This window comes from Petromyzon marinus, chromosome 36 (genome assembly GCF_048934315.1).
Source record: "Petromyzon marinus isolate PM22_M1 ecotype Great Lakes invasive population chromosome 36, UKy_Petmar_22M1.pri1.0, whole genome shotgun sequence".
NCBI lineage: Eukaryota > Metazoa > Chordata > Hyperoartia > Petromyzontiformes > Petromyzontidae > Petromyzon > Petromyzon marinus.
In genome coordinates this window covers 10,015,737-10,038,666 of record NC_133702.1, presented here as the reverse complement: position 1 = coordinate 10,038,666, position 22,930 = coordinate 10,015,737, and the positions used below count along the sequence as shown (strand labels likewise).

Here is a 22,930-nt window from a genome sequence, read left to right as displayed (position 1 = left end):
CAAGAGCGTGGGAGATGGTGACGGCTTGGGGTCGGCCTTCATCCATCAGTGGATTGATTATGGATGATGATGACGAACGTCATTAGCGTCGGCACCCACCAGACAAAGGTGAAGGAGTGCGGCTTCTCCGGCGATGGCAGCGCCCACGCGATGGAGGAGCTACCCGGGGATGTGTTGCTTTCACTGTTGACCATTAAAGTGAGTTTGAGATCTGGGAGGGGTGGAGGGGGCAGAGGGTGGTGGGGGGGGGGGAATTCCTCCCAAAGGGTTTACTGCGGCGGTGGGTGGACAAACCCTGGCTGATGACGACGACGATGATTGATGATGATGAAAATTGATAATATCGCTGGACACGATATTAGTCGTTTTCCCGCTACGGGAGAATCGAACAAATATGAGCTGCAACAAGTCCAGCAGCTTTCCCCGTGCCGGGGCCGCGCCTCCGTAAACCAGTCGCAGCTGGTGCAGGTGGTTGAGGGGCGTGGGTTTGGACAACCTCACCTCTCTCCCGACTCGCCGCACCGGCTCTGCAATGTCACCGTGGGTGTTTAGTTACCAGACAAAGTATTCCATTAATAATTCAGCGGCTCCCGAGCTGCCCGAAGACGCCTCGTGCCGAGGTTCGCGGAAATTTATTATATATATATTTTTAAACGAATTAGAAAGCAGTGATTTGAAATCCGGGAAGACGGTTGTCTGGAGAAGAGGGGCACACGGCGTGAGCTCGCTCTTGCAGATGCGCACAATCTGACGAGTGCGTCCACGACTGCCGGGAAAGTGGACTTGTGCTGATCCCAGAATTGAGCGAGGAATGGATCGGGAATGGATCGGCATATGACTGGAATGGCTCGGGAATGGATCAGGAATGGATAAGGAATGTCTCAGGAATGTCTCATGAATGTCTCAGAAATAGTCCGAACGTGGCTGAACAATTAAACAAAGGAAATTACTTCACGGCATTATACTGACCCGAGTCAACGGCCGAATCAGAATCTCTATTTATCCTGGAGAAATCCGTTGAGCTATGAAGCTCGTTTTCGCAGATGCTCAGTCGGGGTGGGTCGTAAACGTAACGTAGTGGGGGAGCATCGGTATGGACTGCATGGGAGTATACATATAATTTGCTCTTGTAAGGCCCCTTTCACAATGTCTCAAGGTGCCATGTGGGAAAAGGACAAATATAATTTTAAAAGAAACCGCGTGGTAAAATGAAAGCCAGAGATGAACAAAGCTCATGAGAAGGCTTTTTTTTTAAAGGTTTGTGTTTTAGTCGAGGCATAAGACATGTCAGCACTTGCAGAGAGCCTGATCGCCAACAGTAGGAAGTTCCACCAGCGGGGAGCGGGGGCACCAGTAGGGAGTTCCACAATCAGTGGAGGGGGGCAGCAGTAGGGAGTAACACAAGCAGTGGAGGGGGGGGGCACCAGGGAGTTTCACAAGCGAGGGAGGGGGGCACCAGCAGGGAGTTCAGTAAGCGAGAAAGGCACCACAGATATTAAATGATGATGCTGGGTGCCTGCTGCCTTGTGGAAGTTGGTGGGGGTGGCGGGAGGCGGCTGTGGCGAGGTTGTCGGTTCCCACCCCCCCGTGATGGAACGAGCCCCGGGCGGCAGCAGCAGCAGCGGGTCCGAAATAGATGGGGTGATTTTGGTTTTTGTTTTCTGAGAGCACATGGCTCGGTTTCTAATGGAATTTTAACAAAATAACAAAACCGTAGACCGCGGCAGAGCCGCAAGGAAACCCGCGGGGGAATATTGAGAGGCCCTCCGTATATATTTCTGACGGTCCTATTAGGTGCGTGACAGCTAATATCGAAACGTCCGTGTTTTACCGTCTTAATTTTTGGCTTTTCAAATGGCGTTGGTACGGCCTGCGTCACGCGTCCTCGGCTTACGTTGCTTGTGTCCGGATATACAGCAGTGCGGATTTACACAGCCGTGTCTAAATCTCAAGACGCTGAACAGGAACGGTGGGAATATTTATTTTACAGAGAGAGGGGGAGTTGATCACAGGTAGAGAGGAGAAAGAGAGGGGGGGGGGGGTCTTGAGGTGGTGGGCAGGGAGTTGATTGCATGGATGGCTGGGGAGGAAATGAGTTCAAGACTGTTTTGGGGCAACAGAGTAAAATATTCGGACCTCCCAATTGACAGAAAGCCTTGGTCGCTGGAGCAGAGTGTAGCGAGACGATATTGGAGAGGTAGGAGAGTGTGCGGAGGGGAGTGATATGTAGGCTGGGGCGAATCAGTGGGGGGGGGGGGGTAATCTTGATGGGTCAGTGCAATCTCAACATTGATGTGGGACTGTGAGCTACACACCGTGGTGTGGTTATCTGTCGGTTGACATCACTTATTCATGTGCACCCTCACTCTCGGATGTGGTGAATCCCATCACCACCACCCCCACTTTCTCACCTCGCCGTTCAATGAATTGTAGCGATTCGGGTTCGCGATTCCATTCAAGGACCAATGCTGTTTGCACTCGCGGCCTCCAGTGGAGGAGAACGACGAAGATCTAAGCGCCTAACGGGGCACGCGGGAGTGGCGTGGCCGCTGCGGGGGGCCGCCTTTACACACCGCACCAGGCTTGCTCGTTTAAGGCCGAGTCGACCTAGGGGAGGCCCAGCACCGGTTCAGATCATCGTCACCAGTGTTGGTGGCCGTGAGCGGGAATCGAACTCGGGTCGCCGCGTTCGTAGCGCAGTGTCACTGACCACTCACCCGATACCGTCCGCCTTGTCTTCCCACCCGCGTCACTTGTCGGACGTTCGCATGGTGGTGGGAGGCTCGTGTCGTCCCCACTACTGGGGGAATGGGTCCAGCCTTGTGCTGCCCTCTAGTGGAGCAGATGGGAACTGCAGGGCCGGCGTTTTACGCTGGGGGTGTGTGGGTGGGTGGGGAGCGCTGGCGCCGTGCTGAGCGCACGCACTGCGCTGCGAACCCCGGCGGGCGGACTGGATTTCAATTAACTGCCACTCATAGCCTAGCATCGGTGCCAAACATCACAACTGGCCCTGGGTCTCTCCCCTAGGTCAATTCGGCCTTCAAAGAGAACATGCTTGCGGGTGTGCAAGAAAATCGGCACAAAAGCTTTGGGCATACCACGCCTCTGAGTGTTGCTGTGGCCTCTTATTAGGTGCTCGCTAACAGCAGCAATTGCCCCAACGGCCCTGTGTGCTCTATACCGGGCGATCTTTGTCATCATCCCATCGATGGTCCAATAACTTTATCTAGGTACATCCCCGTGCGTGTGATGTGTTATTGCGAATGTGCTGCGTGGACGACGTTACATCGGCTATCCGAGCGTCGCATATCCGACCTGAACGACTGCCAGGATGTTCACAAACCAGACCTGTACTCAGTATTATATTCCGAACCTCGCTTCCAAAGCACCGCAAAGCCTTGGCCCAGGCGATTAAAGTAGCTTACGATCGATGAGTGTCCAGTGACCTTATTGGTGCACGGTGGTGGATTTGACATTTTCTACCGGTGGTTGCGTACACCTTAGTCCCCCAGTGAGTCGGATGTTGCAGTGTTTGTAATCCACTTTGCAAAGGCGGATCGAGAAACTTCCCAATAAGCAATGGGGAGGGTGGGGGGGCAGGGCGGAGGGGGCAGAGTGGTGGTGGTGGGGGGCGGGGCATTCCCAAAATGCCAATCTTTTAAAATAGGGCCCTACGTCTTCTTTGGTTCTTTCGGTAAAGTCACGTAGAATGAGAATAAAATAATAAGACAACAAAATTCTCACGACGTTTCGGCCACAACACAAGTAGCCCTCTTCAAGTGAAGTAACAAAACTGTCGGCCGAAACGTCGTGAGAATTTTATTGTCTTAGTTTATTTTATTATTTTATTATCATTCTACGTGACTTTACCGAAAGAACCAAAGAAGATTCATCCTTGCAGTCACGAAAGCTTTAAATCGAAATTTAGGGCCCTACATTCAATAACAAAAAACAAAAATCTATGTATTGTATCCGTTACGTATCGATAAAATACCAATTTTGTGGTCTCAAGGTTGGGGAGGGTTGGAGATTGCCCCAATTCCCCCCCCCCATCCCCGCTCCTCGGGTGCCCACAGAAAGGGAAACGCTCGAACCAATGGCATGGGTCTGCCCCGTTGCTTCCCCCACTCTACGTGATGTAAGAACAGAATATCGCCCGGTGTTGCTGGTCACAAGATATGCGACCGCGGAGTTGGCGTAGATCAAACAATGTGCCCCATGGCTTGGAGTTCTGGAGTCGAGTTTCTCATTGACGCCGCCCGTTAGACGCAGAGCCATCTCAGATTTCTGAATTCTTGGGCCAAATGCGGGCCCTGGAATTCCTATCCTGTGCTAAAGCCTGCCAACTCGCGGCGGCTTTCCTTGGCAGAGTGGTGTTAGGAGTTGTGGAAGGGAGGATATTTATTTTTGTTATCGTGGTTTTGTACTTGGATGCATTTTTATTTCCGCTCCGGTCAGAGCCTGTTGCATTTTCCACTGAGACAGCGAAAAACATCGATCGGGGTTAAAAATCGGAGACATCACTCGAAAGACTGTGCAGGATGGTGAGAGAGAGGGGGATTGCAGACAGTGGGAGCAGCAGCCAAAAGGGGAGCAAATCTGCCACTGAGCAAAGATTGCCTGAGCCAGCGACCCACTGTGACGAACATCGGTAATGTATGACGATACGGTGTTAACGCTACGGAGAAGCGGATCATGTCTCCACATTTACGCAATAAAACTCGTTCTTACACAACCCGTCAACCCTGCGGTCTGCTGCCGTGCTGGAAATAAAACATTCGGCAGCATTGATTCAGTACGAGCAAAGCTCAGGACCGGTTTTGACATGGTGGTGGGGGGCGGGCGGTGGGCAGTCGGGAAGAGCCGTCTTGCATCGTTGACGCTGGTGGGATGAGGACGGGCCTCTGCCGCTGTAATTGTCGAAGCAGCAGGGGGCAGTGGTGAATTGTGGGAGGGAGCCATTGCCTCGAGGATGTGGAAGCCACACAGCTCTCCTGCTGGGTGTGCCTGGTGGTGGGGTAAGTGGGTGGGGTGGGTGAGAATGAATTTTTAAGTGGGATTAGTGGAACCATTTTGATCGGAGAATTGTGTAAGTAACGGCCTCGTGAGTGACTTATTAGGAACCTGACTGTTCACTGCTCGCCCTCTCTCCACCGCAGTGCGACGATTTGATACTTTTTGTGGGTCACGGCTTAATTCAAGAATTAGCTCTGGACACTTTAACGTTCAGGTTTCAATCTTGCGCCATGACCTTTTATTTAAAGCATTTTTCAGTTCACCGGTGGACTGGAGCAGGGTAGCACGTGGTTAGTAGCAGTAGCCATGGTCCATAGGAAAAGCAATACTGGATGTGGTGTCCCGAGTGCGGAATTATGCTCCACATTGCCGACCGGGACGAGGCCTGATCCAGACGCGTTGTTCATGGCATCTCGATTTATGGTTTTATGTTTAAAGATATTTTTTTCTGTATTTAGTGTGGTTTTTTTTGTTCCAAGTGTTGCCGTAGGCACCACGTCAGGAAAGGAAGGAGTTTCCAGTTTCGACTCTTGAACAGTGAGCGGTACACAACCTTGTCAGAAACTAGAACCCCGAAGTGACGTCTCAGAATTCCTGCTGAAATCGCTTCATCAACGGGGGGCTCCCTGTCTCCACAAGTGGTGGGGGGGCACCTTGTGTGCGTCATTGGGACCATGTTCGTCGCACGACGGTCGAACTCAATTTTTATTCCACGCAATAGACAACGGCCCTGAGAAGGTGACGCTACAGAGCTACTACCGAGCTTCCTTTAGTTGCCTCCCAATCCACACCAGGCGCAGTGCCTTGCTACGGATATGTTTGTTGCATGGCAATGTAAACCAACATTGCTGCGATTTTATCCAAATGAATTGAACAACCACATTTGGTGTCATTTTATTTGCACCGCCAGAGTTTACTGGGCTGAGATCGACTGACTCCACATGAGATCTGCCAGGTGGCTCCAGCGGTGGAGCGAACAGCTCGCAATCGGAAGGTTGCCAGTTCGAATCAGGGTTGGGGGTTGAATCAGCCCATCGTGCTTTTTGGGGTTGTGAAAATAGGTACCACTTGGTGGGGAATTCAACAGTCGTCTTAGGGATAGACTCACCTCCCACCATGGGAATGCGAAAATCTATCTATGGCTCAGGGTGCCACGATGGCGAGATGTTAACTACCTCGCCTAGTAGACAGGAGGTTGTGGGTTCGATCCCGACCCTGACACCTTTGCATGTTCTCCCCGTGATCGTGTGGATTTTTCTCCGGGTCCTCCGGTTTTTCCCTCGACATTGAGAATCAACATCACGCGTTTAGAGCATTTGGCTGCTATACATTGCCACGCGATAAGCCATTTCTTTGGGTTGTCATTTGTGGCCAGGTTCTTTCTGAAAACGAGCTATATAGCTCAGTGGGCCCTTACCAAGTAAAATAATAAGTTTGGTTGTATAGTTAGTTAGTTGTCATGGAGCAGAAAATCATTTCGACTTGGAACCCTTGAGAATATCCAGCAGCTGACACCTGGATTCGAACCCAGGATTTCAGCAGTGCCGACTTTGCGTCTCTAAACCATGTCGAGCACCTCCCGGACCTCTCGGCCACCTCCCGGCTCGCTGTGTTTTTAACATCGCCGTTAAATGCCGTGCTATGTCCCCCCCCCCCCACCCCTTCCCAGGTACCTGTGGGCCGTCGGCAAGAACGTTTGGAAACGCTGGAAGAAGCGGTACTTTGTGCTCGTGCAGGTAACACACGGCACCTGGAGAACATCGCTCTCTCGCACGTTACTCCAAGTAGCACGGTTGGCTACGTACGGTGCGAAAGAAGTTCAACATACACACATACATTTCCTCCTTCTCCCTGGTCCCTCCTGCCTCCTACTCCACCTACCTCCCTCCTTCTCTTCCTCCCCTCCCTCCACCCCCCACTCCTCCCTCCTCTAACTCCTCATCTTGGATCTATTTCAATGCTTCCCAACCGGTGGTCCACTTAGCCCTCGGGGTGCCCGTGACATCTTTATGGGGGTACATGATACAGTTGACGAATAGAGGTTAATTGGTTTTAATCTTTTGAAGCGTCGGCTAAACGTCTTCGGTGTTAATCACGTGCAAATGTAATTGCAATGTCATGTGTCAATTATGTCATTATTTTGAGGACTGTATGTGCTGGTAGGCGTACAGAGACAGTTGTATGTATGTTGAACTTCTTTCGCACCATACGCAGACAAGCGTGCTAATCGGAGGTGCGTTGATGGGGCTAATAGGGGAGGTGGTACACGACAGGCAGAAGGATGGCCACACGTGGTCTTAATTTTAATAGATCAAATCTTAACTTCACTGTTACAGGACTACACTCTACTGTATTTCTACGCTAAAATATCTATGCTGCCCGCCTTGACCAATCTGCACTGACCAGCATGGCGTCGTATAGGTCGAATAACCGCCCCCCCCCCACCACGATCCACACAGCGTCAGGAGGAGGCCCTCATCCAGCAGTGGATTGGACACGAGGGCCATACGTGTAGCGTCACGACGCTTTTCACCTAAATGTTTTTGGGCGTCGTCACCGTCTTCGCCATCATGGGCTGTGTTCGGAGAGCAGGGCCGGCAGGAATTTGGCTCGCAGAATTGTTATATATATTTTTTTCTAACCATGTAAGGCCCACTGAGCTATATACCTCTTTTTCAGAAGCGACCTGGCCACAAATGATAGCTCAACCCAGTGGCTTATGGCGTGGAAATTTATCGCAGCCAAATACTCTGAAGGGATATTGATTGTAAATGTGGAGGGCAAAACTGGGAGGACCCAGAGAAAAATCTGCGCGACCGCGTGGAGAACATGCAAACTCCAAATATACAAAGGAGTCGGGGTCGAGATCGATCCCACGACCTCCTGCATACCAGGCGAGGGATTTAACATCTCGTGGAGGGAGTAGGGGGTTTGTTTGGGGGGTGGCCTTCATCCAGCAGCGGTTAGAGCATGTGCATCCCCCCCTCCCGCCCGTCCCCATGCCCACGCAGGTGAGCCAGTACACGTTTGCGATGTGCAGCTACCGCGAGAAGAAGACTGAACCGCAGGAGCTACTGCAGCTGGACGGCTACACGGTGGACTACACGGACCCGCACCCCGGTAAGGACCGCGGTGCCGCGGATTTCCCCGCACACGCACCGGTCACCCCCCCCCCTCCTGGCACCGGGGCCTGGTAGCAACCGGTAGAAATAGACAAATGGCAAAGGTGGAGCCCTGAAATAGTTTGCTCAGGCCATGACTGGCGGGAGGGCCCTCCAATCGAGGGGGATCTGTCTCGCGGTCTACGCTTCCACGGTGAGCAGTTGTTGGGAGTGGGGGGCATACCAACACTTTACCCCAACACACAGGACCACCGTACGCGAGCCGCCGATCCACTAACTGTGGTGAACCCATTTATACTGCTGGGTGGACAGAGGCGGTGGAGAGATTTAAGAAACGTGCTCCCATTGTTTTGCAAGTCCAGTATGCTGGCCATTTGACCACGTGGCAGAATTCCCCCTAGGCCTACTGCCACCTGTCAATAACTCGTGCCTCAAACCACAAAGCCACGATTCAAATATTACAAAGTGGAACAGATGCTCAGGAATATTGGTTACTCTGGGAAAACACATTATTTCCTCTAGAAAAATATGCGTGGGATACTTATTCTGTGACACTGACAACTGAACTATTGGTTTAACACTGGTGTCTGAATTATATTAGCTCATCACTCAACCCTAATTCCCTGCCCCATCCCCCATAAGTCAGGGCTTAATTTATCACTGAATGTTTTGCGGGTGGATTGTGGATGGCAGTAGGTGGCACGTGAGTTGTAGCCACAGCCAGAGCGAGAGGCATACTGGATGTGGTGAGCCAGATGTAGAAATATTTTACCGGCTCACCGACCTGGTTAAGCCTAGCCGGAATGAAGCCCTGGTTCCAAGGGGGAATGCATGTTCTCTGACACGGCCGAAGTAAGCTCGCCGTAGATCTTCCCTAAGCCCTGGTGCTGCCGAATAGCATTAACTCATCGCTCAACGCTAAGCCCTGGTCACAACCCCGACCGTTATTTCCTCCCGTGATCACTGAGCCCCGACATTTGACACTGCTGTTCTGCTGCTGTGCACTGCTGTTCTGCTGTGTTGTTGTTTTTTTGTTGCTGCGTTGCTGCTTCTTTGCTGCTGTGCTGCTTCTCTGCTGCTTCTCTGCTGCTGCTGCTTTTGTTGCTGTGCTCTTGTTATTCTGGTGTGCTGCGCTTGTGCTGTGCTGCTTGTGCACTTCCGCTGCGCTGCTACTGCGGCGCTGCTACTGCGCTGATATCTGTTGCTGCTGCGTGCGCGGCGAGCAGGTCTGGAGGGCGGGCGCGCCTTCTTCAACGCGGTGAAGGAGGGCGACCTGGTGACGTTTGCGAGCGCCGACGAGCAGGACCGCATCCTGTGGGTGCAGGCCATGTACCGCGCCACGGGGCAGACGCACAAACCCGTGCCGCCCACGCAGGTGCAGAAGCTCAACGCCAAGGGCGGGGGCCCCCAGATCGACGCGCCCATCTCCCAGTTCTGTGAGTAGAGAACGACGACGCGGTGACTGGATGCAGCGCCGGCCTCCTGTAAACCCGCTCCTTGTACGCGATCAGCGACTTGCGTCAAAAACTTTTGAAGGGGCAGCACCCCCGTCCCCCCCTCCCCAGCTCTCCCCCACTGGCAGCTGTCCCTGTGCGTCGCAAGGTGACTCGGCACCTGTGCCTGCCAGCTTACGTTTGTCCTCATCGTGTGTGGAGAAATTAATTGGTGAAGTGCACGGGAACTGTAACCTTCGTGGCAGCGATGGAAGAGAAATAATGAGGGGAACTGACCTCTAGTTGAGCGAGTGACCAGAGTGAATTAGTGAGTGCTGGATCTGTGGGATTGTGTGCTTACTACGCTCGCTCGCACATTCTCACACGCACCAAACACACACGCATTCAACCTCGCACACATGCTCACTTATTCAAAAGCACAAAAAAGGATGAAGATTCCATTTGTATAACCTTCAACGGACTTTTGGGACAAGTGCTATTAGTGAGCACCTATTCATACTGCCGAAGTGCACAAAGGGGTAGTGCAGCTAGGACCACGCCCGGCCGCCTTTGTCTCCCTCGTGGCGATGTTTACACACCAGGTACTCATTTGAGGCTGAGTCGACCTAGGGGAGGCCCAGGACCGGTTCAAATAATCGTCGCCGGTGTTGGCCGAGAGCCGGGTTCATAGCGCAGCGCGCTAACCACGACACGGCCGCTCCCCACACACGCGCGTGTACACACACACACACACGCGCGTGTACACACACACACACGCGTGTACACACACACACACGCGCGCGTGTACACACACACACACGCGCGTGTACACACACACGCACACGCGCGTGTGCACACACACACACACGCGCGTGTACACACACACACACGCGCGTGTACACACACACGCGCGCGTGTACACACACGCACGCGCACGTGTACACACACGCACGCGCGCGTGTACACACACGCACGCGCGCGTGTACACACACACGCACGCGCGCGTGTACACACACGCGCGCGTGTACACACACGCGCGTGTGTACACACACGCACGCGTGTACACACACACGTGCGCACGTAGGTCCTCGCAAGCCCCCACCGTCCCCATGCCTCTCACGCCGCGGCCACAGGGGCGCTCTCGTTTTCTCCCCACTGCTCCAGAAAACGAACAAACAAAATCAAACCGCGCTACTCCCGACCCGCGAGAGAAAGGCGAACTACTCCACGAAACAATTACCGCCGGGAAGAGAGAGAGCGGGAGAGAGAGAGAGCGAGAGAGAGAGAGAAAAACTGACGTGAGCTGAATGATGAAGGCCATTTAGCGGCGTTCGCCGAGTTTGTGGGGGCGGAGGATGAGTGGTGTGAGGGGGGGAGAGGTACGAGGCCCACGAGTCCCGTGCGCGGCTGTCACGTTAAATGTCGGAGGACGCAGGCAACCCGCGCTGACACGGACACACACACACGCACCTCTCGTAAAAGCCCTTTACCCTGGAATCTGCCCCCTAAGGGCGTTTAACAAAAAAAAAGACACCCCCCCCCCCGTCGCGACAGCTCCAGCCGCCACTGCCCGCGTATGAGCCCTGGCCAGCCGGCATCGCGCGTCGGTAATAATAATTATCGATTTGAGGGTACAAAAGGCGAAGCCGCTCGCAACCCCCTCGCCGCCTCGCGGCCATTCCGCGATTCCTTTTTATTTATTTTGTTGTTGTTGTTGTCAGGGGCGTCGTTGTTTGTCTGGATATTTATTTATTTATTCCTTCGTCCAGATATGTCTTCTATATATATTATAAATAAATAACGCGCCCCTGCAACATTAGGCCAGAGCAGATAAAGGGAGTAAAATCGATACATTTCTCGCTGTCAAAAGAAGTAGGGAAAGTCATCACCCTTTATCTGCGCTTTGTTGTTATAGATTTTATTTTTATTTGTGTGTGGTGTTTTTTAAAATATATATTCTTTGCTGTACATTGTGACGCGAAGTGCTGAGAGGCCGTAAAGTTTAGCGGGAAATAAAAGAGTGGGGTGGGGGGGGGTGGTGGTGGTGGGAGAAAAGAGACATTGAAAGTGCCGCGGCTCACGCCGCCGCACTTAGGCGGAAGGCATCCACCGTGGGTTTCAATGCGAACGGGGAGATGGGGAGAGACGAGCAGGAGAGAGATGAGGAGGAGGAGGAGAGGCACAATGGGAGCGCGTGGGAGAAGGGCGGGTGACATAGACCGAGGGAGACGCGTAAAGAAGAGGCGGCCGAGGAGACCGGAAAAAAAATGGGGCGGGGAGAGGGAAGAGCGCGAGAGGGAATTAGGGGAGCGAGATGGTGAGATGGGGGACAGAGAGATGGTGAGGAATGGGAGGGATAGACAAAGGGGATGAAGCGAGGAGGAGATGAAGGGTGACACACAGGTGCTTGAAGGCATTCCATTTCAGTCTCTACTGTCGAGTGGATCTGGGTTTAGGTCTCTGGGGTGTATCTGTGTACGTGTGTGTATCTGTACGTTTATAACTCTGTGTGTGTGTGCACGTGTGTGTATCTGTACGTTTATAACTCTGTGTGTGTGTATGTGTGTGTCTGTACGTTTATAACTGTGTGTGTGTGTGTCGGGCATGGTGCTGGCCACCCACCCCCTCGTGTGCCGTGCCGGCCTTGATAGGTGCTCGCTAACAGCACTTGCCCCAACAGTCTGTTAAGGTTATACAGGGGAGGGGTCTTTGTGTGTATATATGCGAATTGGTGTGCGTTTGGGCTGTGTAGCAGTAGCATAGTGGTGTATGCATCGCGATGAGCTACGTTAGCTTCTACGCCATGTAAAGGTTGTGACAGATGGTAGATGGACCCAGCCTAAGCAGACCCCTTCACTGTAGCCGAGTTTGGAAATTACTTCAGGCGCACGGTTCAGATGGTCCTGCTGAGATCCTGGCTTCATATCTGGACGTCCACCAGTCCTTAAACTGTGCGTGCGTGCACATGCGCGGGGAGCGGTGGCGCCGTGATTAGCACACCTCGCTGCGAACCTGGTGACCCGAGTTCCATTCCCGCACTCACAGCCGACATTGTCGCTAACATCGGTGATGAATACTTTGAACGGTTCCTCCACCCTGGGACGATTTGACCTCAAATAAGTACCTTGTGCAATGTGTAACCATTGACACTGGGGAGACAAAGGCGGCCGGGGCGTGGCGTCGACCGCCACCTCGTGTGCCACCCCGGCCTTCACCACAGGCGCCACTCGCTGACCGCTCTTGGCCCCGACGGTCTGTTAAATCGTGATTTGAAGCTTTCGTGACTGCAGGAATCCACTCTTTGGTTCTATCGGTAAAGTCACGTGGTAGGTATAAAATTAAATAAATCTCGACGTTTCGGGCGCAAACACAAGCGTCCGTCATCAGGTGGGAAAGCTATGGTCCTGCTGCTGAGGCAGCCTGTTTTAAAAAGGTTTGAAATGGGTGTAGCCCAAGGGTCATAAAGAAGTGGGCGGGTCTAGTGATGTTAATGTGAGAAATTAGCATGTAACTGTAAGATAGGAGGAGAGCGGCCTCCTCGACAAGGGCACGCAAGTGGCTATGTTAATGTGAGAGATTAATATGTTAATGTGAGAGAATAGCATGTTGTAAATGTGAGAGATTAGCATGTTACTGTGAGAGAATAGCATATAAATATGAGAGATTAGCATGTTGTTAATGTGAAAGATTGGCATGCTAATGTGAGAGATTAGCATTATGCTAATGTGAGAGATTAGCATGATGCTAATGTGAGAGATTAGCATGATCCTAATGTGAGACATTAGCATGTTAATGTGAGAGATTAACATGGCAATGTGAGAGATCAACATGTTAATGTGAGATGTTTGCATGTTGTTAATGTGAAATATTAGCATGTTAATGTGAAAGATTAGCATGTTAATGTGAGAGATTCGAATTTTAATGTGAGAGATTAGCATGTTGTTTATGCGAGAGCCTAGCATGTTGATGTGATAAATTAGCATGGTGTTAATGTGAGAGATTAGCATGTTAATGGGAGAGATTAGCACGATGATAATGTGATAGATTAGTATGTTGATGTGAGAGATTAGCATGTTAATGTGAAAGATTAGCATGATGTTAATGTGAGAGATTAGCATGTTGTTTATGCGAGAGCCTAGCATGTTGATGTGAGAAATTAGCATGATGTTAATGTGAGAGATTAGCGTGTTAATGGGTGAGATTAGCAAGATGTTAATGTGATAGATTTAGTATGTTGATGTGAGAGATTAGTATGTTGATGTGAGAGATTAGCATGTTGATGTGAAAGATTAGCATGTTGATGTGAAAGATTAGCATGATGTTAATGTGAGAGATTACCATGATGTTCATGTGAGAGATTAGCATGGTGTTAATGTGAGAGATTAGCATGATGTTAATGTGAGATCGAAGAGTGGCCTCCACGAGGCAAGAGCGTCAACGCAAGAGAACCACCGCAACAGTGGCCATGCCAGTCAGACACACAGCCCGGTCTGTTCAAGGCTGTACACGGGGTGGTTGTGGTGGAGGGGTGGGGGAGATCTGTGTTTGTGTGTGTTTCGTGTCCGTTCACGCTGCAGACGCGGACCGCGCCCAGAAGCACGGCATGGACGACTTCATCGCGGCGAACCCGTGCACCTTCCCGCACGCCGAGCTGTTCGACACCCTCCAGCGCCTCACCCTGCTGCACCGCACGGGCGACACCACCGCCTCCCTGGTGAGCGGGCACAGGAGCAGCGCCGTGCGTGGCGCGTCTGCCGTTGATGATCGTCAGTGCTCGACATCTGCGTCGAAAGAGCTTTGCCGTGCATCGGATTCCTCCAGTATGAATAAATATGATTTAATTCTGATCGTCTCATCGCCTTCGTGCATCGTCAGCCGCGACCTGTCCCCCACCGCTCTACGTGTATAGATTGAGTGTGTGCGTTTGTGCCATTCTGGCCTTAATGTATGCTCGCGAACAGCACTTATCCCACCATTCCGTACTTCTAAGTTGGCAGTCTTTATTTTCGTCTTTGTGTGTGTCAGTGACGTAGCTATCGAGTGTGCAGGCGGTGCAACTACACAGAGGCTCACGGGTAGAAATGGTGCAGGCATCAAGCTACGGGGGGGGGGTATGAGGCGGGCGGGAGGGATGGAGTGGGGGGGAAGCGGGAGGGAGGGGTAATTTCCGTCCTAGCACCAGAGCCCATGCCAACCGTGCTATGCCGCTGACATGTGGCTGTCTGCGTGCGATGAGCGGTGGTGCAGTGGCTTCGTGCGCTGCACCTCGAAGCCCGGCGACCCGAGTTTGATTCCTGCTCACGGCCAATATCGGTAAAAAAAATATCTGAACCGGTCCCGAGCCTCCACTGGGTCGGCTGAGCCTTAAATGAGTATCTCCCCGTGGTGCGTAAACGTCCCCGCTGGGGAGATAAAGACGTCCGGCGTGGTGATGGCCACACAGTCTCACCCCCTTGTGCGTTGTGCCGGCCTTCAATAGTTGCTCACTTGCTGCCCCAACACTTCAACTCCACTGCTGAGCACAGACGCAAAGGGGCGAAAACATGAAGCGGCCAGCAAAACACAGCACTGTAAAAGTTGTAAGAGGCGTTCTAAGTGTTTTGTCTTGACTCGAGCAAGGTTATTTATAATAAGAGTTTTGGGCGAATAGAGACGATGATGGGAGGGAATTGCAAAATGGAGCAGCGTGAGGGTATAAGCAGAAAGATAAGTATTGTGACCTGTCGTGGGGTGGGTGAGTGGTTGAGTGGATGGATGAGTGAGTGGATGAGCAAGTTTTTGAGTGATTGGTTAAGTGGTTAAGAGAGCGGTTGAGCGGGCGGATGAGCATGAGAGCGAGTGGTTGGGTAGGCGACACGGGGGATGACTTTTGTGTTGGCCTGTGCAGGGCTGGTTCAGTCCCGGGCAGGTGTTTGCACTGGACGAGTACTGCGCGCGGTACGGCGTGCGGGGCTGCCACCGCCACCTGGGATACCTCAACGAGCTGCTGAGTCGCGCCGAGAGCGGCGCCATCATCGACCCCACGCTGCTGCACTACTCCTTCGCCTTCTGCGCCTCGCACGTCCATGGGAACAGGTTCGGCTCCCTGGCGCGCCGGGCGCGACAACGGCACGCTCAAACGTCGCCGGTCGCCAAGCGCCGGCCCAAAGGCCCCCTCCAAATAACTAAACGGTCCGCAAAACAAGTATTGAATTTGGTTCTGCATTGGATTTGGCAAAGTTCCAGTTGGTGTGACTGTCATGCGACGAATACAGCGGGTGGACCAGAGGTCACCTTAAGGCATCTCAGAGGTTGCCCTGCAATAGCCTCTTCTGTGAGCCGTTGTCTTAACACGAAGGACCCGCACGGCTGTGTGTGAGATGCGAACAGACACCTGACCTCATGAGCCACCACCGATAGCACAGTCGTGATGACAGTGACACAAAAACCCATTGCTTCTGGCATCATGTGCCGTCATCATCATATTTGTGAAAAAAAAATGAAGAGAGATCTTTATTCCCATGGGATTCTCAACATGGCTCGATTTTCCAATGGATATTTTCCGGTTTGCTGGATAACGGAGTTGGTGGCACATGACTAGTGTACAATCGTAGCCACAGCCATAGCGGGAGGTAGACTGGGCTGTGGTGCGCTCCGGTGCAATAATATTTATCCGGGTAACCGACACGGACGGATCCGGATTGATTGAAACCCCCACGCTTTATTTTGTCTCCGTTAGGGCCGCCGTTTTCGTCTTCGTCGGCCGTAAATTTCGTGCAAAACTTTTTTTCGTTAGCGGTCCGCAAACTTAACGAGCGTCGACGTTGTGTCAGGGTCTCGTCAGCAAACGTGACGCGACGCCCTCGTAGCGGTGGTGACGGGACCGATAAGAACGCTAAAAGAAAGTAACATCATGGCGATAAAGTCAGCCGATAGAAGGGGGAAAAACTGCACAGTCAAAATAAAAGACCCAATGGTTTTTTTTTCTTCTCCAGGTTGTCGTATTCGAGAGGCCGGTGCTGTCCCTAGACTCCAGAATACAAACTACACGAAAAAAGTAATCTTAAAAACGAGTTGACAGCCACTTGAGCCGGACACCCATGATCAGTTTGACAGAACCCGTGGTTATGTCAACAGGAAGTGACATCACTCACGGCGCATCGGTCAGAGCTGGATGGACGGGAGGGGGGGGGGCGCCCGTTGATTGACTTTGACAGGCAACGAATACGGACAGGCCTCATCAGCCTGACAAGGTCCCCGCGATTGTCAAAGGAAGTGACATCAGAGTGAAGGGTCGTTGTCTGGAGCCCCACGGACTGCCACGAGCTCACTTGCCTTCTGCGCCTCGCATGTCCACGGGAACAGGTTCGACTCCCCGGTGCAGGCCCAAAGGCCCCCTCCAAATAACCAAACGGCCCGCAAAACACGCATTGAATTTGGCAAAGTTCCAGTTGGTGTGACTGTCATTCGACGAATAGAGCGGGTGGGAAAGCAATGTGGACCAGAGGTCACCGAATACGGACAGGCCTCATCAGCCTGACAAGGTCCCCGCGATTGTCAAAGGAAGTGACATCAGAGTGATGGGTCGTTGTCTGGAGCCCCACGGACGGTCACGAGCTCACACTTGCAGCTTCAGCCCAGCGCTGCCAGTCTCACTTATTAGCCTGCATGCTCACTTTAGTGAACCTCCGTGCGCCTGTCCGCATTCGATAGGCACAGCAAGGCGGTGTGGATTTACGAAGCATCTTCACGGCTACTGCAGTTCCGACCGCTGTGCGCATAGGGAGGGCGAGCGCATTAAATATGGCTTAGCAAAGAGTGTTTCTTTAATGACACGTGAGCTATTAGTCATTGTCTATCAAATATTTATGATCCTTCATGGCCCGTGTAAATTCTAATGATGTTCTAGAAGGGCGAGGACAATTGGAAACAAATCCGGACATGCCAATCCCCTCCAAAATTTGGGGTCAAGAATGTAAAACTTGTATTATTTTTAAACCGTGTTCTGTAAAAGATGACGATAAAAAAAGCAGGCAGTATCCACCACCGATGTTATTAGCCGTTGTAGTAATCTCTGTTCAATCCACTGCTGGATGAAGGCGCCCTACGACGCAAACGAATCCATCTAGCTTATTTTACGCCAACTGACTCCATCACTCTATCTCCGCGGGGGACGTGCTCCTGGACTGTAACAGTCCAGCTTCTGAGAAGTTATTTTTCCTTTTACAGGAGTAGTTTTAAGCGGCCAGTGTTGCAATTCAGAAATAGGCTTTTGTGTTCGGCCACCTAACGATTTGGGCATACTAATGTCTCGAGACCCCCTCCATCACCTGAAATGGCCTAACAATTTAATTTGTCGCGTGTACGAGTGTTTAACGACACAAAAATCATGATTGTTTTGGCTCGCTCACCGATTTAGCAGCGATTCGATCCATGGAATTTCGCTTGAAACTGCGTCAAGCATCTTCAGAACAGAATCCAGGAACACAGAATCGTATATCTGAATGCTGATAAATTTGGCTCTGGGAATTGCTCTTAACCTCATCCGGGTGAGTGAGCTGGACCGAGAGCAATTTGTACCTCGTTAAAACGTGACGATTTTAATTCGATTGACAATTAAAATTTAATTTTGGGCATAACTCACAGATCAATTAATTCTAAGTCTCCACTCTTCCTTAGTGGAGCTGGTGTGGGCGGGCGGGCGAGCTGCTTTCTAGATGTCGCAGCCATCATCATCCAAGTCAAGAACGACGCGACTGTTGACCGCGAGTGACAGCTCTCAGGGCCGCGCACACCACGCGTGTGCGTGCGCGTTTGTGCGTGCGGGGAGGAAACCTGCCGCGCCAGGTCGCACGGTTTTGGCCGTCACGATGCGCACGGGGAAAATCTGACGGACACGTCCGATGTTTGAGCGCGAGGTCGGATTTGATACAGGTGGACAGATTACATCCCAACAGGACGAGCGAGCGCGAGTGTTCCTCTGTGCTCGCGTGCGTGTACGTGCGTGCGTGCATGTTTGTGTTTGTGCACCGCAGACAGGGAGCGGTAGTGCTGCGGTAAGCTTCACTGTGCGATGAAGCCGGCGACCCGAGCTCGATTCTTAGCCATGGCTACCGTCAGCGGCACATTGTATCAAAACCTGTCCCGTGCCTTAATAGGTGCTTGCTAACAGCACTCGTGTCTCGCCAGTCCGTACAGTTAAGTGGGACATTTTGGTCTTCACGTGTGTGTCAGTTGGCATGGCTATCGAGTGTGCAGGCGGTGCACCTGCACTGGGGGTCATGGCCGCGGGGGCCCAGGCACCAGGGCGACAAAGAGGAGGGGGCGGAGAATTGGACAGAGCAGGAGGATCCGTTTCATTCCTTGCACCAGCGCCCAGGCCAACCGTGCCCAGCCACTAACGTGTGTGGCTGGGTGAGTGTGGAGGGTGGTGGCATAGCGAGTTGGCGCACTGCGCTACAAACCCCGTGTGTGTGTGTGTGGCAGGCCCGATGGGCTGGGCTCTGTGACGGTGGAGGAGAGGGACCGGTTTGAGGAGGTGAAGGAGAGACTCCGCATGCTCCTTGAGCATCAGATCACCAACTTCAGGTGAGTGGCCATCCCCTCCACACATGCAGCCCTGCCTCTCTCCTCTCATCTCACTCTACACCCCTCCATGCACTCTCCTACCTCTCCCTCTCATCTCACTCTACTCCCCTCCACGCACTCTCCTACCTCTCCCCTCTCATCTCACTCTACTCCCCTCCACGCACTCTCCTACCTCCCCCTCTCATCTCACTCTACACCCCTCCACGCACTCTCCTACCTCTCCCGTCTCATCACACGCTACTCCCCTCCACACTCACCACACACACTCCACACACACTCGTGCCCATGCGCATACGACAGCTCTCTCCCACGGGAAGCGCGTGAGACGACTGACCGAGCTGCACGAGCCAGCGAGCTCCTCCGTGAAACGAAGAGCAAAACCACGCCCGGGCCGCGCAGCGTCTAAACGGGAAGCAGCCGCATCGCACAGCCGTGCAGCGGGGATGTTCACGTCGGAATGGCCGCAGAGACGAGAGCGAGGGAGAGGGAAAAATCATATTCACAAAATGAGCAAGTGAGACGTTATCGTTTTTTTTTTCATTTCGTGTTGTCGTCCGGGCCGTGACCTTTTGGTAGTGGCACATTAATTACGACGGCGCCGCAGGGTGGGCGCGCGTACGGAGAGATCGGAGGAGAGGGAGAGAGAGGCAGAGGGAGAGAGGCGACGGGAGGAGAAAAATGAACGATGAAATGAGACTGGACAAGCTCCTCGTTGGTTGCCATGGAAATGCGGCGGTGGCGGCGGACATTAGCGGTTGGCACGGGCTCGCGGATAGAACGCCCAGGCATGCGGGCGAACACACGCACCCACGCACGCACATGCAGGAGTGTGCGTGGAGGATAGCAGAGTGAGATGAGAGGGGAGAGACTGGAGGGTGCGTGGAGGGGAGTAGAGTGAGATGAGAAGGGAGAGGTAGGCATGAGCGAGGCCTTGGACAATCTTGTTGAAGACTGTGATTGAAGGTCAGGCGCCGGGGGAAACGAACGCCTGTTGATGGCATCGTTCAAACTGTTGCTGAAAGCGGGCATGGGCAGGAGACATCGTGGCTGCATGAAGGGATGATGGAAGGTGGTGAAGAATACGAGCGGAGCGGCAGGCGAGGGAATGGAGCGCGGCTGGAATGACGTCCACCGGTGAAGCCGGAGCGATGAAATCATCTCGAGTGTGCCGGCGTTGGATCGCGGGATCGCGAGAGATGCTGGCGGCCACTTTAGGAGGCCATCATCATCCAACAGGTGGAATGACCACGATTTACGATGATGATGATGATGGTGGTGGGAAGATTCTCTCAGAATACGAGACCTACTCGTCACTGCAATTTATTGAGCGGTGCATAATCATTATTATTGTTACGCAACTGAGAAACACAGGGAAGCTTTAACGTCCCGGGGAAGACGTCGATTTCTAGGGAAGGCAGGATGCCTCCTAGACAATCCTGGAAATGCTTGACAGGTGGTGGAAACCCGAACACCTACGCATGCACGCACACACACACGTGGGCAAGTGCTGTTAGCGAGTGCCTATTAAAACAGGCAAGGTGCACACAAAGGAACGGGAACGGGGCGGGGGAGACCATGGCCCAGCCGCCATGGTCTCCCCGAGTGCAGATTATGAAACGCCACAAAAAGGTACTCGTGTTAAAGCTGAGTCGACCTAAGGGGGGACCACGAGGTGTACTTTGTGATTCAAGTACCAGACACACACGTGCTCACTGGCCACGTGCGAGTCGAGTGTACGTGCAACATGGACGTGTGGGCTCGCTCACGAGCACACACTGACCAGATGCGCGTTCGGTGTACATGACTCTGATACGCACACACACACACACGCACGGGCACTCGCATATACACGCACGGGCAGACTGTAGACCAACTCACAAAAAGACAAACATCCCCGTATAGCTGCAGCAGAATGTCGGGACAAGTTCTGCTTGCGGTAAAGGCTGGCACGGCATGGCAGACGAGGGGATGGGTGACTCGCACCACAACCTTTGCCTTCCGAGTGACGATGTCTACACATTACTCTTTATAGTCATTTGAGGCCGAGTCGACCTTGGAGAGGCCCAGGACTGGTTCAGAAAATCGTCACTGGTGTTGGCCATGAGTGGGAATCGAACTGGGGGTAATAATTCAGTGCGCTAAGGCTTCCCACAAAACCCACACGCAAACAGAGAAAAAGATCCCCCGTGTAGCCTTAACAGGCTGTTGGGGCAAGTGGCGTTAGCGAGCACCTATGAAGGCCGGCACGGCACACGAGGGGGTGGGTTGGCAGCACCACGCCCGGCCGCCTTTGTCTCCCTAGTGGCAATATTTACACATCGCACCAGGTACTCATTTCAGGCTGAGCCGACTTCAGGGAGGCTCAGGACCAGTTTAGATAATCGTCACTCAATGGCGAAAAATGATAGAGGAGTTATTAGTAAGTAAGAACTTGTTCCTTGTTAGTAAGTAAGGACTTGTTCCTTGTTAGTGAGTAAGGACTTGTCCCTTGTTAGTGAGTAAGGACTTGTCCCTTGTTAGTGAGTAAGGACTTGTCCCTTGTTAGTGAGTAAGGACTTGTCCCTTGTTAGTGAGTAAGGACTTGTCCCTTGTTAGTGAGTAAGGACTTGTTAGTGAGTAAGGACTTGTCCCTTGTTAGTGAGTAAGCACTTGTCCCTTGTTAGTGAGTAAGGACTTGTCCCTTGTTAGTGAGTAAGGACTTGTCCCTTGTTAGTGAGTAAGGACTTGTCCCTTGTTAGTGAGTAAGGACTTGTCCCTTGCTAGTGAGTAAGGAGTTGTTAGTAAGGACTTGTCCCTTGCTTTTTAATTGACGCGTGTGCGGCGATAGCGCAGCCATCGATCCAGGGTCGAATTTGAACCGCGTTGTGTGATCGGCATCGCGCTCGCTGAAGGTGTTGATGCCTTCAGGGAAGTCGTGGACTCTGTATACACAACTGCGCACAATTCTGAGAGTCACTTATAACCGCTTTGCCGTTACTAATTGCCAATTGTGGACTCAGACAATTGTCCTATCGTCTCATAGAGTCCCTGGCACGTAATAATATGCTACACAGTGGCAGTGGGGGTCGCAAAATGCCGATTTATTACTAATAAACCCCAATGATCCGATCGAAATTAGGGATTTCGATCGGATTATTGGGGGGGCACGTGCCACCCCACCCACCCCCCCCCCCCCCCGGCTCCGCCAGCGTCGTCACTGGTGTTTGCCGTGACCGAGAATCCAACCCGGGTCGCCAGGTTCGTAGCATAACGCGCTTTACCGCTCCACTACCGCTCCCCACGCACACACGCACACGCGCACACGCGCACACACACACCCTTGCCTACACACACACACCCTTGCCTACACACACACACACCCTTGTCTACACACACACACACACCCTTGTCTACACACACACACACACCCTTGCCTACACACACACACCCTTGTCTACACACACACACACCCTTGTCTACACACACACACACACCCTTGCCTACACACACACACCCTTGTCTACACACACACACACCCTTGTCTACACACACACACCCTTGCCTTCACACACACACACCCTTGTCTACACACACACACACACCCTCGCCTACACACACACACACCCTTGCCTACACACACACACACACCCTTGCCTACACACACACACACACCCTTGCCTACACACACACACACCCTTACCTACACACACACACCCTTGCCTACACACACACACACACACCCTCGCCTACACACACACACACCCTTGCCTACACACACACACACCCTTGCCTACACACACACACACACCCTTG

At 52.6% G+C, this 22,930-nt stretch overlaps 1 protein-coding gene across 1 annotated transcript in view; it reads left to right on the top strand.

The window, feature by feature from the left end:
• LOC116949305 (calcium-dependent secretion activator 1-like) overlaps positions 1-22,930 on the top strand; it is a 120,806-nt gene that overhangs the window by 59,174 nt on the left and 38,702 nt on the right. The window contains exons 9-14 of the mRNA XM_076072105.1: positions 6,686-6,752; positions 8,028-8,136; positions 9,365-9,574; positions 14,149-14,285; positions 15,459-15,646; positions 19,037-19,138. Of these exons, the coding sequence (XP_075928220.1) occupies positions 6,686-6,752; positions 8,028-8,136; positions 9,365-9,574; positions 14,149-14,285; positions 15,459-15,646; positions 19,037-19,138 (813 nt within the window). The remainder of the gene's footprint in view (positions 1-6,685; positions 6,753-8,027; positions 8,137-9,364; positions 9,575-14,148; positions 14,286-15,458; positions 15,647-19,036; positions 19,139-22,930) is intronic.